The sequence below is a fragment of the Nematolebias whitei genome, chromosome 12 (genome assembly GCF_014905685.2).
Source record: "Nematolebias whitei isolate Nwh7 chromosome 12, NemWhi1, whole genome shotgun sequence".
Taxonomy (NCBI): Eukaryota; Metazoa; Chordata; class Actinopteri; order Cyprinodontiformes; family Rivulidae; genus Nematolebias; species Nematolebias whitei.
The window spans coordinates 40,681,857-40,699,620 of NC_056509.1; the positions used below are offsets into that span (position 1 = coordinate 40,681,857).

The window sequence follows — 17,764 nt, forward strand, 5'->3', positions numbered from 1 at the left end:
GATATATATATAAATATATATATATATATATATATAAATACTAGAATAAACTACTACTATTTGTCCTACTATCCCTACTTTGTGGTTTTTCCACTTATTGCGGGGGAGGGGCATGGTATGAAACCACCACGATAAATGAGGGACAACTGTAAAATAACAAGAGCTGAATATGGCTGCTGTTTGACAGCTTTACTTAACTAAAAGAGAATAATTAGCAAAATCCGAATATTATGTATGATAAAATAAGTGCTAAATGTAAGCATTCATTAACAACACGTAACGTATCATTTATAGCCTTTCTATAAACAACAGGACATTTAGGAATGCTTTTGTCCCGTTTTTAAACAAGTAAATCAGTTTTAGGGTGAGTTTTTTTTATTACTGCTCGCTGCCAAATAAGAGGGGCGATTATGTTTTCGCTCATGTCTGTATCTGTGTGTTTGTACAATTAGTAAATGTCTGTTAGCAAAATATCTCATGAGCCACTAGACAGATTGAAATGAAGCTCTCAGAAAGTAACGAAAGTGGACGAAAATCTACAACTTGTTACCACACCAAAAACAAAAATTACATCTAAAGATTTGACAGCCTGACCTCATAATGTCAGGCTCTTAATGTCTGTAAAAATGATCCAGGTCAGTACACAAACCCTTGCACACTAACACACACAAGCCCTGAGGCAGCAGTGACAATACACAATACTCCAGATGACCTAATAGGACCACCACCACTTAATCCTCCTCCCTGGATGCACGGTTCAGTGCACACACACCAAGAGGGAAAGAGAGGGAGCGGAAGGAATGGTGTCCTGACCTCCCCGTCCATTAGTTTGTTCTTCTCTATTATTAACTCCTATTAAAGAAAAATCTCTAATCCTCTCTAAAGTCTCCCTGCTTCACTCAGACCTCCTCGGGCTAAGTTTCAGCTTGTTTTTAGCAGCTTTCATACCAAGTGGCCACCTGTTCTGGTAACTCCAGCTATAAGTAATCCTTGAAATATGATGAGCCTGGAAAGTTCCCATTTCTTCTGACTTCACTGTGAACATGTGATGCCTCAGAGGTACAGGCGAGACTTACCCCAAACCTTTGATCTATCCAAGGATCAAAATCCTGCACGTCTACAAGCTGAAATTTCTTAATCACCCTGAGTTAACCTCCACCAACTGGAGGGTTTTGTTAAACAGGTTCCTTTTTACTGAATCCTTCAGTTGCTGCAACATTAACGACTCGACCCTTGAAACAGCAAAACGTGATTTATTACATTAGCTCTTAGAGTTTGCAATGACGCCATCAGCTTAAATTAACCAGAAGTTGTAGTTGTAGAATAGCTACTGATTGTATCCGATATTATGTTACTCCATTTCAAGTTTAATTTCCAGCAACTCATTGAAGCAAGAATAAATCCTACATTTTGATGTCTAAACTATTTAAATGTAAGAGCTAAAATCAAATGAAATATTGCCACTGCTGTCATTATGCTAACCAAGCTAACCGCACACCTGTGTCTGTCGCTCCCTGACTAAGAAGTTAATATAAGGCAGACAGAAACACAGACTGCAAAGTAAGCCTCAAACAGTTACTGTATGAAAACCTTAAGTCAAAAATTAAAAACTCCTGAACTGTGAGTGGCAGAAGACTGACAGTCACGCTTAAAGATTTTTATGTGTACGGTGTTTTATGGAGATCTGGCAAGTTTATAAAAAACTTTCACTTGCAGTTTTACAGCTTATTTCTAATCAAAATGTAACGTTCTGTGACCCGTTTAAACTTTGAATGTTTCCTTTACAGTGAAGCCTTCCTGAGCTACAGATCTGTAAACAGGGCTGGGTTTCACCAAAACTCCATCATTATTATTTTTGTTTTCTTGAAGAATTTTTTTCTTTTTTGGCGAAGTTTGTTTTAATAAAACCAACAGTCACAGCAGATTTTCTGATCAAGCTGCTTGTTTGGCGTAAAATGTGCATGATTTACTTCAAAGTTGTGCGACAAGATATGAGAAAAATTTTAACAGCATATAATTTTTTTTATTAACGAATATGTAGTGAAACGCCTAAATATGGAACAAAGATGAGAAAAAAAAGAGACAATACAGTAGTCCATCGTTTATCGCGGGGGATCCATATCCTGAAGTCCCGAGATAAGTGAAAAACCGCTAAGTCGGGATAGTAGTACAAGTAGTAAGTAGTAGTTTATGTTAGTATATATTTATATATATATATATATATATATGTAGGTGTTTTAAACCCTTCCCATACTCTTGCACTATTCTAAACAATATTTCTAAACTCTAAACGCTCTAAAAGAGCACAGAATGTCATGATTTCAGCTCCATGCCTCTGCTGCCCTCAGCCACCTGCAAGCTTCTTGGCCACGCCCACTTCTCCCCTCTGCACGGAGAACAGCTGATCAGCTGCAGCAGGAAGCTTATCCTGCAGTATGGGCTGCAGAGAGGTGCTAAATAATTTAAAATAATTTATTTTAAAAATGTCCATGCCGATTGTGCGGCTCATCCATCAATCAGCAAAATGTGCGTCATGTCCAATCTTATTTTGAAAAACCGCGATAGAGAGAGTCCACGAAAAATGAACCGCGAAGTAGCGAGGGACTACTGTATTTAAGTTTTGGTTGTAGCTTTCTGCAATACTACAAGAAATTCTCTGCAAAGAGGGCATAACTTATTTAGTTTACTCAGTTTTTATTCACTTTTAGGCAGTTATTTCCTGCATTATAGATGAACTATAATTTAAAAAATTAACTATTGCGTACCTTCAATAAACAAAATTATTAGATAATAAAATGAGCATGTCTTCTTAATTTGAACTGTTTGACTAGTTTTTTTTTTTTTTTTTACGTTACAGGCAAAGTAATCAACAGAAAGCTCCCTCAGTCCTTTAAAGTTCAGCACCACTCACTACATCAGAGTGAAGGACTGTGAGTTGTATTGAAAATATGATAATGTTTTTCTGTTTATCCTTGTTCTGACTCCACACGGCTAAACTCTAATCCATCGGCCTCATTTAAAAAATATCTTTTCACAGAACAGTGTGCGTGCGTTTGGCTGCCAATGGATTATCTCCACATCATAAAACCTGTCTAATAATCTATCAACATATGGCCACTGGCAAAAAACTGATGTTTAGAGCGTGCGCACATATACATGTTAAAGGTGCACACAAGCACACATCTGTATTTTGTTGCTCCGCCATGCATGAAATGTCCACCAGAGACAATAATCTCCATTGAAAACATCCCGATGTCTATACAAAGTTTATAGCATCAAAACAAAGGTGATGTGTGAGGAGACAAACATTAAAACATAATAAATATTAATTTTGTAACGCTCTAAAATATAAGCAACATTAAATTTACCATGACCTTTTAACCCATATTTTAAATAATTTCTGTATAATTCACTAAAATTCAGAAAAGGTTTAAAAGTGAAGAATGACGAGGTGTTCTTACGTTTAGCTGCCAGCCTCAGACACTGCGTCTTCGTTTCCTATAAATAAATTAATTTAAAAAAAAACGTAGGATTAGTTGCATGCAGCAGTCCACAGCAAAGAGTTAAAACATTTGTTCTGCACAATGAAACTGAAGCTACACGTTTCTAATCATTGCTCGAACATAGACGGTCTAATTTAAAGATAATTGGAAGATTTCTTTGTGTGAAACTCTGTATAATAACTCAAAGCATTAAACAGATGAGAGGCAGAAGCTCCCTGTGTGGTGGGAGTCTTCATGTAAACACGCTTTTATTTACCCTCTCTGTGCTGCTAACAGCTTGAAGGTAGATGTTGTAGTTCTTCCTCGGAGCCAACGGAGGATTCCAGAATCCCTAAAGAGGAAGAGACATCAGTTTAGTTTTATACCAGGAAAACTTGGGAGCTGTCAGCTACTAATGTTCATTTTATAACTTTCATGCCAACTGATAACTAAGGTTTAGTCCTCTACATTTTAAATCTAAACCGTATGTTCTTTTGTTAATGGTTAAGACTAAATATACAAACTTGTGACCAATTTAAGCCAGACCTCATGCTGGACGACAACAACTTTTCTTATTTCTTTCTCTGCGTTAGATTTACCAGTTGCAATTAGTCACACAACAAAGATCTATAAACATTAAAGGGAGCCGTGCCCCCGTCACTCAGCTGGTCTGCTCAGACGTTCGATTCTTACGTTTATGAACAAGTTTTTGGCTCCCTGTCGAATGCAGAATAGAAACTCAAAAATCTTACTTCTAACCTACAAAGCTCTCAACAACCTAGCTCCATATTATATTACAGATCTTATTGTTCCATATTTTCCTAAGAGCACTTCGCGCTCAGACTGCAGGTTTACTTGTGGTTCCTAGAGTTTCCAAAAGCAGAATGGGAGGTCATGCTTTCAGTTATCAGCCTCAGCTCTTGTGGAAACAACTTCCAGATAGTGTCCGTAAGGCTGACACCTTGTCTTCTTTTAAGACTGGGCTTAAGTCTTCCCTTTTTGATAAATCCTATAGTTAGGGTTGGCTTGGGTTTCCTAAGCTATCCCTTAGTAAAGCTGCTATTGGCTTAGACTGCTGTAGGACAAACTGACAACATTTTTTCACTCTGTTGCTGTCTTTATTTATTTTACCGGTTTTATATTTCTACCTGTTTTGTATTTGTAATTATTTCTGTCCTTGACATGTGTTTGTCTTTCGTCCAATAGTCGGTACCCCTGCACCTACATCTGGACCTGCCATTCTGTGTTCGTTTGTTCCTCCTTCCTGTCCTCTCAAACCCAGCCGGTCGAAACAGATACTCATCCTGAGCCTGGTTCTGCTGGGGGTTTCCTCCTGTTAAAAGGGAGTTTTTTCTTTCCACTGTTGCCATTGTTCTTGCTCAAGATGGGAGACCGTGACGAAGTTAAGATTCAACGTGTCTGCTGGCTTCCTTAGATAGAGAACTTTACTAAGTAGATGCTGTATGTATGTGAATGTTTTTGTACAGTGTCCTGAGACAACTTTGTTGTGATTTGGTGAAATATAAATAAACTGAATTAAATTTAATTTTTGACCGGTGATTGCTAAAATTCTTTTCCAACATCCTTTCAGCTCCTACCGCTGCGTGTTGCCGATCCCGACCATAGTCTTTTTTATCACTTTCAGAACAATTCTTCTTCTGTCACAGGAACCCAGCAAACACAGCATTAGAGTTTCTAAAACTCAGCTTTACCCACAACAATTTGAACTCTGCTTTACTTCGGTTCTCTTGTTAGCTACCCAACTTCACTTCTCTCAGCTTCTCAGTTAACCTCAGCATTTGCTCCCAAGCTGCCCGAGAGAACCATTTTCTCAGCTGCCTCGCCTCCTTCCTCAGTTATCAACTGGTTTCTGTCGGCTCTTAGGTCCACTAGCTCTCAGCGTTTGTAATATTGTGAAACACTGAAACAAAATCAATGCATTTAATATCTCTGTGAACTTGGTTTCTCTGTGTGAACATTTATAAAACACCTAACCAATTTTACACACCCTTGTCTATTTGTTTGCCATATTACACAGCCTACAGCGACTTTATATGTTTTTATTTCATAAGCTTCCTTTTCTACACATTTTCATTGCTAAAGTTCAGATGAAATCACTTGCCTGATATGTCTTGTTGTCTCCCACAGTAAAAGGAAGAGGCTCGGGTAGATTGCTGGGGGCCAGCTGGGCAGCATAGTAATATGGAGAGCCACCACTAGATGCACTGTGGTAGGAAACTGGAACCTGGGGACATTAAAGATGTGTCAGTAAATCTAGTAGGAAAACCTGCAACAGTTCAGTTTATAGATGTAAAGTGCAGTATATAGTATATATTGTAGTATAATATGAGTACTTTGATGTAGTATAAAATGAGCATTTAGGTGTAGTATGAGTATTTGGCTGAAGTATGAGTATTTGAATGTAGTAAAATATGAGTATTTGGATGTAGTATGATTAGTTGACTGTAGTAGAATATGAGTATTTGGATGTAGTATAATATGAGTATTTGGATGTAGGATGATCATTTGAATGTGGTATGAGTATTTGGGTGTAGTATGAGTATTTAAATGTAGTATGAGTATTTAAATGTTGTATGAGTATTTGGATGTAGTATGAGTATTTGAATGTAGTATGATACGAGTATTTGGATGTAGTATGAGTTAGGGCATTAACAGAGTACTCGAGTAATCTACACATTGATTGCTAGGACAACTATCGAGGTTAAAATTTTAACATCGAGTATCCGTAGTGACGTCATATTATGTGACCCCCGTATGACCGTAGGGGGCGGTGTTGCACTGTTGCCGGTCACAGAGTATGGTGTAACACCGGGTCTAATCCACCGAACCAGTTTCGGTTAAGTTTCGTTTTTGACATGCTGCACGTTTCTTCACGTTTGCAGTTTAATAATAATAACTGATAGTTTAGTTTTTCCTGTGACTTATTTGCAGTATGCTAAATGGTAGGAGCATAATATACGCTCCCAATGTTTTGTTGGTCTTTTTTTTTGTAAATAATTACCTTTTTTTTTAGGTTTTCTTTATTTATTTATTTTTGTATCTTGAGATCCATGACGTCATCAAATACTCGAGTTCTACTCGGGTTTTATTATGTTAATGTCGAGTTTAAAAATTATATACTCGTTAAACCCCTAGTATGAGTATTTGGATGTAGTATAAAATGAGTATTTGGATGTAGTACGAGTATTTGGATGTAGTATGAGTATTTGGATGTAGTATAATACGAGTACTTGGATGTAGTATGGTATGAATATTTGGATGTAATATAACACAAGTATTTGGATGTTGTATAAGCATTTGGATGTAGTATAAAATGAGTATTTGGATGTAGTACAGTGCCTTGCGAAAGTATTAGGCCCCCTTGAACTTTTCAACCTTTTGACACATTTCAGGCTTCAAACAAAGATATACAATTCTATTTTTTTGTGAAGTGGGACACAATCGTGAAGTGGAATGAAATTTATTGGATGTGTCAAACTTTTTTAACAAATAAAAAATTGAAAAATGGGGCGTGCAATATTATTCGGACCTTTACTTTCAGTGCAGCAAACTCACTCCACAAGTTCAGTGAGGATCTATGAATGATCCAATGTTGTCCCAAATGACTGATGATGATAAATAGAATCCACCTGTGTGTAATCAAGTCTCCGTATAAATGCACCTGCTCTGTGATAGTCTCAGGGTTCTGTTCAAAGCGCAGAGAGCATCATGAAGACCAAGGAACACACCAGGCAGGTCCGAAATACTGTTGTGGAGAAGTTTAAAGCCAGATTTGGATACAAAAAGATTTCCCAAGCTTTAAACATCCCTAGGAGAACTGTGCAAGCAATCATATTGAAATGGAAGGAGTATCAGACCACTGCAAATCTACCAAGACCCGGCCGTCCCTCTAAACTTTCATCTGGAACAAGGAGAAGACTGATCAGAGATGCAGCCAAGAGGCCCATGATCACTCTGGATGAACTGCAGAGATCTACAGCTGAGGTGGGAGAGTCTGTCCATAGGACAACAATCAGTCGTACACTGCACAAATCTGGCTTTTATGGAAGAGTGGCAAGAAGAACGCCATTTCTCAAAGATATCCATAAAAAGTGTTGTTTAAAGTTTGTCACAAGCACCTGGGAGACACACCAAACATGTGGAAGAAGGTGCTCTGGTCACATGAAACCAAAATCAAACTGTTTGGCCACAATTCAAAATGATATGTTTGGCGTAAAAGCAACACAGCTCATCACCCTGAACACACCATCCCCACTGTCAAACATGGTGGTGGCAGCATCATGGTTTGGGCCTGCTTTTTGTCAGCAGGGACAGGGAAGATGGTCAGAATTGATGGGAAGATGGATGGGGCCAAATACAGGACCATTCTGGAAGAAAACCTGTTTGAGTCTGCAAGAGACCTGAGACTGGGACGGAGATTTATCTTCCAACAAGACAATGATCCAAAACATAAAGCCAAATCTACAATGGAATGGTTCACAAATAAACGTATCCAGGTGTTGGAATGGCCAAGTCAAAGTCCAGACCTGAATCCAATCGAGAATCTGTGGAAAGAGCTGAAGACTGCTGTTCACAAACACTCTCCATCCAACCTCACTGAGCTCGAGCTGTTTTGCAGGAAGAATGGGCAGAATTTCAGTCTCTCCATGTCAAAACTGATAGAGACAAACCCCAAGAGACTTGCAGCTGGAACTGCAGCAAAAGGCGGCGCTACAAAGTATTAACGCAAGGGGGCCAAATAATATTGCACGCCCCACTTTTCAGTTTTTTATTTGTTAAAAAAATTTGTCACATCCAAAAAAATTTCATTCCACTTCACGATTGTGTCCCACTTGTTGATTCTTCACAAAAAATTAAAATTTTATAGCTTTATGTTTGAAGCCTGAAATGTGGCAAAAGGTTGAAAAGTTCAAGGGGGCCGAATACTTTTGCAAGGCACTGTATAATGTGAGAATTTGGATGTAGTAGAATATGATTATTTGGGTGTAATACGAGTATGTGGATGTAGGTTAATATGAGTATTTATGTATAAAACTGTTGGGAGGGAAGGAAAGAGGGAGGAAAGGAAGGAAGAAGGGAAGGACGGAAAAAAGAATCGATCCCCACACAAACCAACCCCCATTTGCTTTAAAATAACTGAGACTTTTGTTTATTTGTCTTGTTAAACGTATGTAGGACTGACAAATATCCACCTCGTAACAATCAGAGGAAGCCTGGCGACGTGCCCGCTGAGGATTCACTTCCTCCACCACAATCTGGTACGCACTAGAAACAGAAAAAACACAAATTAAAAAAAAAAACTGTAATTTTAATACTGTAACAATAAATGCATATGGATGACCATGTGTCTCTGATAAAATGTACACCTTATAGGAGCCCCCTTGGCCTGAGCAGGTTTGAGCAGGACAGTAATGGTTGTTGCAGTTTCATTCAGAAACGCCTCCAACACATCGTACTCGTCGATTGTCGGGGCTAAAGAAACAAACAGTAAGTGTCATCCATCTATCTAAATATGTGCTGGTATGAAACACAACGAAAATGATCTTCTACCTGAGATATTAGTGGTCACATTGAGAGTGGCTGCAGGCCCAAACCCTTTGGAGGTGGATGCTCGAATGGTCAGCTGATACGTGACACCCGGGTGCAGTTGAGAAAATGTGTAATGGGTGGTGTTTGAAGGTAAAGACACGGTGAGTCCCGGCCGCTGCAGAGGCACTGAAGGGTCAAACGAGCGCAGCCCAAAGTAGCTGATCTGAGGGGATGGAGAGGAAAACAGAAACCAGTTTTTAATATATTTCCGAGGGAGCGTGCTGTTTGTTTGGATCCTATAACCACTACCGCAGCTGATAGTACCTCGTACTGTGTGATGACTCCATTGGGCTCAGCTGGCTCCTTCCAGTATAAACTTATTGTCTCTTCAGATGGAGTGGCTCTAAGTGATTGACTGGGAACAGGACCTGGAACTGTTAACGCAGACAGACAGGCAAAATCAGCCGATGCTAATCAATGCAACAACATTCTGTTCGGTAAATGAGAAAGCCGATACCAATCAAAACAATTGAATGCTTTTTTTTTTTTAAAGTAAAACCAATGCAGAGTGAGCCAAAATAAGTATAAACGTATGTTTTACAAAGTAAATAAACGCAATAGGTTTCTGATTATCTCACCGTCCTCATCAGTTTGAATAATGGTTTCGTCGCTCTCTTTCCGTCCTTCTGGGTTGGTTAGAATCATCTTTAGACTGACGTTAGTGTACGGGGGCAGGTTTCCCACCAGGTGGCGTGGAGCTTGGATTGGAGAAAGAAATAAAAACAATTATTATAATGCCCAATACAATTTTTTTTCTCAAGTTAAACTTAAATATCATGTTGCATCTGAAAATCGTGCAAAACATTTTGTACCCGTTATTTTTAGCTTAGTCTATAAGAAGTAGTTCAGCTCAGGACTTTATTATCATGCATGCAGTTAAGCAGGAATTTGAATAAAGGGTGTCGGATCTAAATCACGCAGGAGCAGCAGGTCTAACAGTCACTAGGACGAGGATTGTGAAGCTCAACGTTTCAGTGACATGAACCAAATATCAGCTAATTATTCAGCTGTAACCTTCTGGGATTAAAGGCTTGCTGGAATTTGTGCCTAAAGGTTAAATTATTTGACAACGTAGTCATCAAAATCAATTGCAATTATGTATCTGTCAATCACAGATTAGATTTACTGATGATTAGCTCAACAAGCGTTCAGGCTAAAAACATTTTCACTCATTTTCTTTTCAAAGTGCTAAAGTTTGGTGCCAGTAGTCATTCCTTCTATCTCATCCATGCTTGGTGAACCTCTTTGAGTTTGTGGATTCTTACTTGGGAATTTTAATTGATGCACATCTCTCTTTTAAGCTGCATGCTGAAAGCTTGATAAAGAAACTGAAATTAAAACTGGGCTTGTTTTTCAGAACCAGATCTTGCTTATTTCATGTTGCCGTGTTCATTCGTACTCATCTGCTCACACAGACTCATGTTCGTGCTGCTACTGTTTGGTGTATTGTTTTTGTACTATTAGTGTTGAGCGTATTTCTTAGTTCATATCTTAGATCCTTTGTACTGTTTTTCTTTGACAATTTATACTTTCTGTTGGATGTAACTGGGAACCTGTGTACACAAATTCATTCCACCACATGTACCACGTAAGATGCGAATGGCAATAAAGAAACCTTGACCTTAATTCTGAACGCTAGGAAACACCTTGTAGTTGCAACTTTCTTACTGACCATTGATCAAGGTGACATTATTTACATGAATGCCCGTGCCAGCTCCTTGCAGATGTTGCCGTCTACCATGGGGCACCAAGATTCACAACTGGCTGTAACTAACCATACCCACCACTGCACCCTGTACTCATTGTAGAGCTGCCATTTCTAACCTGGGCCCAAAGTCCGGCCATAATAATGTGCTGGATGGGCGGGCCAGGTCAGTGTCGGGCTTTTGATTGTGTCAGTGGCACACGGCTGATGAGTCAATTATACGACAACATGGCTTGCCATACATTCAGCCACACGCAACCATTTGACTGGGTGCTGACAGCTGGTTGAAAGAAGTTACAAAAAAGTTCAGTTAAGCTTCAGATGGATTACTGCCAGCGATCCATCCGAAGCCCAAATGGACGTTCATTCAACCGCTGCACTCAGTGGACACGCGCGGCCGATGACCCAAACAGGCGAGATCCCAAAATATCCTTGCAAACAGAGCAGGGTTCGTGTCTGAATAATGCAGAATGCAGGGATTTAATGCGCTTTGACGGCCATGAAAGGACAAACACTCCCTTAGCTCCAATCTATTGCCCCTTTTATTCAGCCACGCCCTTCTGCCGACCGTTAAAAACTATATAAGCTGTAATAACTGTCTGTTTCCGTTGGGCCGGGTCGGATGTTTTGAGCCTGAATGAAACCCTAATTCATTGGTCAGTTGGTCATCATCATCTACTTGTAGGCTCTCACACTGGTACATCTTCATCTTTAAATCCTCCTTGGTCTGCTGCCTTCTTATATCTCCTCTCACATGGCATGTCATCAGTGCAGTTACAGCGTGCGCTCTCAGGGATTCATTACCTGCAGCGTCCCCTCATAGTAGACCAAACTCAGCAAAAAGGCCTTTTCTTACTCTGCTCCTGTAACATCTTTCAACAAGATCTGAAGCTCTCCACTTCGAGTTTTTTCAGGGATTTTAAACATTTGATAAGGTCATTAGAAAAATTAAAGCAAATATGTTCTTGTTTTTAGTATTTCACCTTGTGGCACTTTGATTTGATTGTTTTCTAACACTAATTTTTATTGTTGTGTACTGTTATCTGCACTCTATTTGTTGTCTGTCTAAAACAGGTCTCTCTTGTAAATGAGTCCTCGTGACTCAATGACTACCTGTATAAATAAAGGTTTAAATAAACAAGATATATATATTTTTACTTACATAATGTCAAAAATACATAAAAATGTCAGTTAATACTTAAAAGTCTAGGTTTGTGTTTAAACCAACTGATTGATGATGCTAATAATCCACACACATAAAAACAAACGTTCTCATCGCTAGATCCTCAAAAAGATGAGCAGCTTCATTGAAAACGTTATTTTCGTGCTCATTTTCAAATCTTATAATCAATGAAGCCCATAATTACACACAGCAGCACGGCCTGAGTGAGAGCAGAGTTTAAAAAGTACCTTTCGGATCCATATCCAGGCAGTCAGCTTTGCTGCGGTTGTTGGCAGACATGTAATGGTAGCAGATGGTCACATTAAAAGTGTGACAGCGAGTGATGTTGTAACCCAGGGACTCCCAGTCCACCGCGATCAGACGCGACCTGGTCTCGGCAATCTTCAGCCTCTTCGGCGTACGCATAGGTTCTACGGAGAGAAGAGGACAAAACAAAAAGGTGAGAATAAACTATAATGGCGCCATCATCAAGTTGGACTGTAGCGTTTTATCATTGCTGTGCAAAATTAAAGCTTTAGTGAACTTCAGGGGTATCTTTAAAGTGTTTGAAGTTTAGTTTCAGCGCTCGGTGAATATGAAGCGAATGTATCTTGTGTTGCCAAAAACAATCCGGAGCGCTGAGCCAACGTTTTCCCCAAGATGAAACCGATGAGTTTTACCAAACACTCATTTCTCTAAGCTGCCATTCAACCATTTTTCAAAATCTGTAACTTCTCCGAGGCGCATCTCTGGTTTCCATCTTTTATGAGTATTCAGATGGTTATTGTCAATATAATCTACTTTCCTCTCTCACAGCCCCGGGCTTTAATTACCTTAACTGGCTCATTTACCTGGATCAATAACCTCCCAGTCCAAGCACACACACACACACACCCACACACACACACACACACACAGCGAAGATTACAAACACAAAACTCCACTATTCGTTATCACTTATCTTCCTGCTCACATGAGCTCACTTCATGGCTTGCAGGTAATTTACATGAACACCTTTGCTTCTTTTGACATTTAACAAAAGGAATCAACTTACATGGGTGAGACAGAAAGAGAGAGAGAGAGAGGGAGTACAGACTAGAGCTATTATCTGTTGGACTTACCAATCACTGCAAACGAGTTATTAGGTGAAGTCTGGGAACTACCTCTCTACCAGCAGAAGAGATATCACCGTATGTTTTGGACTATACGGCACACTTAAAATCCTTAAATTTTCTCAAAAATCAACAGTGAGCCTTATAATCCAGTGCACCTTATATATTAATTCTGGTTGTGCTTACTGACGACCGATTTTATGTGGTACACGGCGCTCAAAAATCTGTCAAAATGAACTTGTTTTGCTTAACGCGCCTTATAGTCCGAAAAATACGGTATTCCATAACTAGTCTCGAGGATGCACGTTCATTATTTTCCGTTATAAATTCGGTTTTTTAAATACAAAATTTTACCCGTGATCCTTTTTTTAAACGCAGTCTGTAAATAACTCACCTGCTTCCTCCAAGTAAGGATTTTTTAAATAAAAAGCAGTTTGCTATAAATAAATAAATCTGTCTCCAAAGCACTCTTTGTCTTGGCTCGTGGTTTTCCCCAGGCCTTCCTTTCTCAGAGGAGACAACACAAGGACACAAACTGGTTGCTTCTACTGACAACCCATTATCTGCCTGTCACTCTCTCACACACACACACACACAGACACACACACACACAGCGGCACAGAAACAGGCTGCACATGCTCCCACACTCTGTTATTACTCAAACACACACACCTGAGCTTAAGGTTGCGACAAAATAAAGATTAAATCTTGGCAGAGCATGCTGATGTGTGTGTGTGTGTGCGCGTGTGTGTGCACATTCTACTAAAACATCTAATAGTAAGAACTTAGTATGACGGGCATGCACAACCCTCCTACATCACCTACCACACACACTTGAAGCATAATGTGAAATTTTGCCAAATTATAAAATGTTTAACTAAAAATGACAAAAAAGGAAGGTTGCTCAGGTAATTGTCTGCTAATCAAACATAATTCCTCTATTGAGAGTGTACATTCATGTGTTAATGGCTGAGGGGTCAGAGCATTTCATTTTGGCTTCAACCCGTTATTGGATGGTTGACATTTAAATGGAGCAAGAGGGAGAAGCACCGCTTTCTCTGCCGTCTCTTCATTTCTGCCTCTCGCTCATTTGTCTTGGTCCCTTTCTCTCCGTCTATCCGTCTCTGTCCAAATCAATACCTGTGATCCTCGCCATAAACCCCACTGTTAGAAGACACGCACACACGAACACGCACAAACACAAGCATCGAGCGGTGTAATAAATAGTATTGATTCGGGGGTCTCTTGATGCTGCTCCACAGTGAAATGGTCTTCAACAAGGAATTAAAACAGAATATATGACCAGCTGCCTGTCAAACACACACACACACACACACACACACACACATACACAGCCATGTTTTCATCTATTGTAAATTACATTACACTCATTATCTGGAAACATACTCCTAACCATAACTATAATCACGACTTGCGCAACCATACCCTTTAACAGTCACATTTACTGTTTCCAGAACACACACACACAACACGCTATTTCACAATGCTGCTTATCATTGTTTACTTTAGATCAGGGATATTCAACTAAAATGCTCAGTGGACCACAGTTACTGGAAGTCAAGAGCAAAGGGGCCAGACATCCAGCATATAATGTCATTAAGTAAGTTTGTTTCACAGTTTAAAATCTAGTTTCATTTAAAATGAAGCCATTTGTGGGCCGAACTGCGCTCACCCGTGGGCCTGATTTGGCCCCCGGGCCACCAGTTGAATAGCCGTGCTGTAGATGGTTAATGAGGGAGGGAGGAAGGAAGAACAAGAACGAAAGAAAGAAGGAAAAAGAAAGAAAGAAATTAAGGACAAAAAAGAAAGAACAAAAGAAAGAAGAAAAAGAAAGAACATAAAAAGAACGAAAACAGAAAGAAAGAAAGAAAGAACAAAAAAGTAAACAAAAGAGAAAGACAGAACAAAAAAATAAAATAAAAAAGAAAGAACAAAAAAAGAACAAAAGAAAAAGAACAAACAAGAAATAAGAAAGAAAGGCGAGTTAGATGCAATGCAATCAAACAGAGAAGTGTAAAAACTGAGCAACGTGTGGAAAAAAATGAACGTGGCTGGAACAAGGGACAGATGAAACGAGCAGAGAAAAAGATGAGAGCGAGGGAGAAGAGCACCAGAGAGGTGGAATGAGGAGAAACGATAACTAGTTTGGAACGTGGCCAGAGCAAAACGGGACGGAGTCCAAAGGCAAACCACAGAGCATGCCTTGTCCCTGTCCCCCCCTCCGGTAGACTGACAAATGGCTGGATTCATATTGAAACTAAAAGGCTTTGTTCTTCACAGATGGAGCTTTGAAAACAACAACAATACCAATAAACACTAACAATAACACAAGGACAGAAAGCTGCATATCAGCAGAATCCAGAGGTTGGATTTAAAATAGGGAAAACAAAAGGAATTAAAAAAAAATTAAACTGAACAGAAATGAATTACGCTATAGGAAACCCTGCAGTGTTCCTCTACATGAAGCATTAACAGAGGGAACAAATAAACAGCTTTATGGTAAAACCATAAAGAGAAAACAGAGAAGATAAAAGAAAACGAGAAGAGGCAGAAAGAGGGAGCAAATAAAAGAGAAGCAAAAAAGGTTGAGAGGAGATGAAGCTAAATCCAAGTTAATCTGTCCAATTAGTTCCTGGTAATCCTCCCACTGTCATGAGGAAGACAAATGAAACTCGCTACATTTAATTATTTGCAACCTCCATTTCCTCTCTGCATGCTTCTGTCTTTGTCACGGCCAGAGTAAATACAGAAGAGGTGAAAGTTCGCACTGAATTCTGCCTCAAGTTCTTGAAAGCTACATTTGATACAATACTACACTGGCTATGCAAAGGTTAACTAAAAAGTACATTAACTAGCCTTGATCACAGGTAAGATGACCCATTAAAAAAAACAGTGAATCAGCTCAAGGATATATACATTTAAAACAAGACTTTGAGTCAAGTGGAACCACTGGGATTATTTATGGTGCGAGTTTGCTCATTATTTTTCATCTAAATGTGACCCGTCTCATCAAACTGAAGATTAAGTCGTAAGGTAGTGCCAGCTAATAATGTCAAGTTCAGAATAGAATTCAAAATCTTACTTCTAACCTACAAAACCCTCAACAACCTACGTCCATCTTATATTTGAGATCTTGTTGTTCCATATTTTCCTAACAGAGCACTTCGCTCTCAGACTGCAGATTTACTTGTGGTTCCTAGAGTTTCCAAAAGCAGACTGGGAGGAAGATCTTTCCGTTATCAGGCTCCTCTTTGGTGGAATCAACATCCAGTTTCTGTCTGAGAGGCTTGTCCAGTTTTAAGACTGGGCTTAAGTCTTTCCTTTTTGATAAATCCTATAGTTAGGGTTGGCTTGGGTTTCCTGAGATATCCCTTAGTTATGTTTATATACAATAGGCTTAGACTGCTGGAGGACAAATTGACCATATTTCCTCACTCTGCTGCCGTCTACTCACTCAACTCTACCCATTTTGTTTTGTATTTCTAATTATTTCTATTAACATGCGTTTTTAGTCTTTTTGCAATGATTCAACACAGTCTGCTGGCTTTAGATAGATAACTTTTATTAATTGGCTTTTTTTTAAATGTATGATTGATTTTGTTCAGTGCCCTGAGACAACTTCTGTTGAGACTTGGCGCTATAGAAATAAACTGAAATGAACTTAATTAACAGTGCACTGGTTGAAAATTTTGCTTAAAAAAATATGCCAGTTTAGTTTAGTTTGACTAAACATGCCAAGAATCGCTAAACTTTAAGTCGCCCTCTGCGCACTCCTGTTTCTGCGTATCTGCTTTTGAAAATGCAGCTGATTTGACCGTTAAAGTGCATCTATTAAGGAAAAGTTAAACTGAGACACACCTTTGCTATAATTTTGAGCAAACAAATAATTGTTTTTAAGTGTTAATCTTGTTAAAGTCCTTCTGTGTACGCTCCTGCGACCGCCATTTGGCAGCCAATCGACTTTCGGCACAACACCGGCCCACATTTCCGGGTTGTCAGTGGTGACATGTAAAAAGCGCGATGCATCAGCGATGACGCAGAATAGATGTGACGTACACGGCGAAGCGACATATTTATGGATTTTTCCACTTTATTAGACATAATATGACTAATGCGGCTTATAGGGAGGTGTGATGTGTATGGAGGAAAATATGGTAAATTGTTGTGTGAAATATGCTTATTATATACAGTATTATGCGAGTTTCTAATAACATCTGTGCTTCTGTGTCTAAAAAAACATCTATTAGTTCTTTTATACTGAATGATGTGGAGTTTGCACAATATATATGAAATGGTGCGACTCTCTTGAACTGCGCCTTCACATTTGTGTTGGTGTTATTCTTCTTTGTGTGTCTGAACTTGTGCTACTGTGGTTTTAGTGTGCAAATGCGTGTGAGTGTGTAACCTGCCATGACCAAGAGGTTTCAGCAGAAAATTCGGGATTTGGATTAAAAGCTACTTCATCATTTTCTCCAGTGGCACAAAAACACACACGGCACGCACACACACTCACTACTCTTCACTTCAAGTTGATTATTTTTCACCCTTCAGACAAGAGCAATACATCACCAAGAAGAAAAATCGAGAGGAGTCAGGGTGGAGAAAACGACGGAGCAGAGACAGAAAAGAAAACTGAAAAGGCAAAAAAAAGAGAGAAAAAGATCAAATATTT

General features: G+C 39.2%; 1 protein-coding gene across 1 annotated transcript in view; it reads right to left on the reverse strand.

Moving 5' to 3' along the window:
• ptprk (protein tyrosine phosphatase receptor type K) overlaps positions 1-17,764 on the reverse strand; it is a 141,462-nt gene that overhangs the window by 30,226 nt on the left and 93,472 nt on the right. Inside the window, exons 11-19 of the mRNA XM_037685914.1 lie at positions 12,208-12,390; positions 9,671-9,790; positions 9,357-9,466; positions 9,054-9,255; positions 8,870-8,975; positions 8,696-8,768; positions 5,605-5,727; positions 3,760-3,834; positions 3,462-3,498 (exon numbers count right to left, since the gene is read on the reverse strand). Of these exons, the coding sequence (XP_037541842.1) occupies positions 3,462-3,498; positions 3,760-3,834; positions 5,605-5,727; positions 8,696-8,768; positions 8,870-8,975; positions 9,054-9,255; positions 9,357-9,466; positions 9,671-9,790; positions 12,208-12,390 (1,029 nt within the window). The remainder of the gene's footprint in view (positions 1-3,461; positions 3,499-3,759; positions 3,835-5,604; positions 5,728-8,695; positions 8,769-8,869; positions 8,976-9,053; positions 9,256-9,356; positions 9,467-9,670; positions 9,791-12,207; positions 12,391-17,764) is intronic.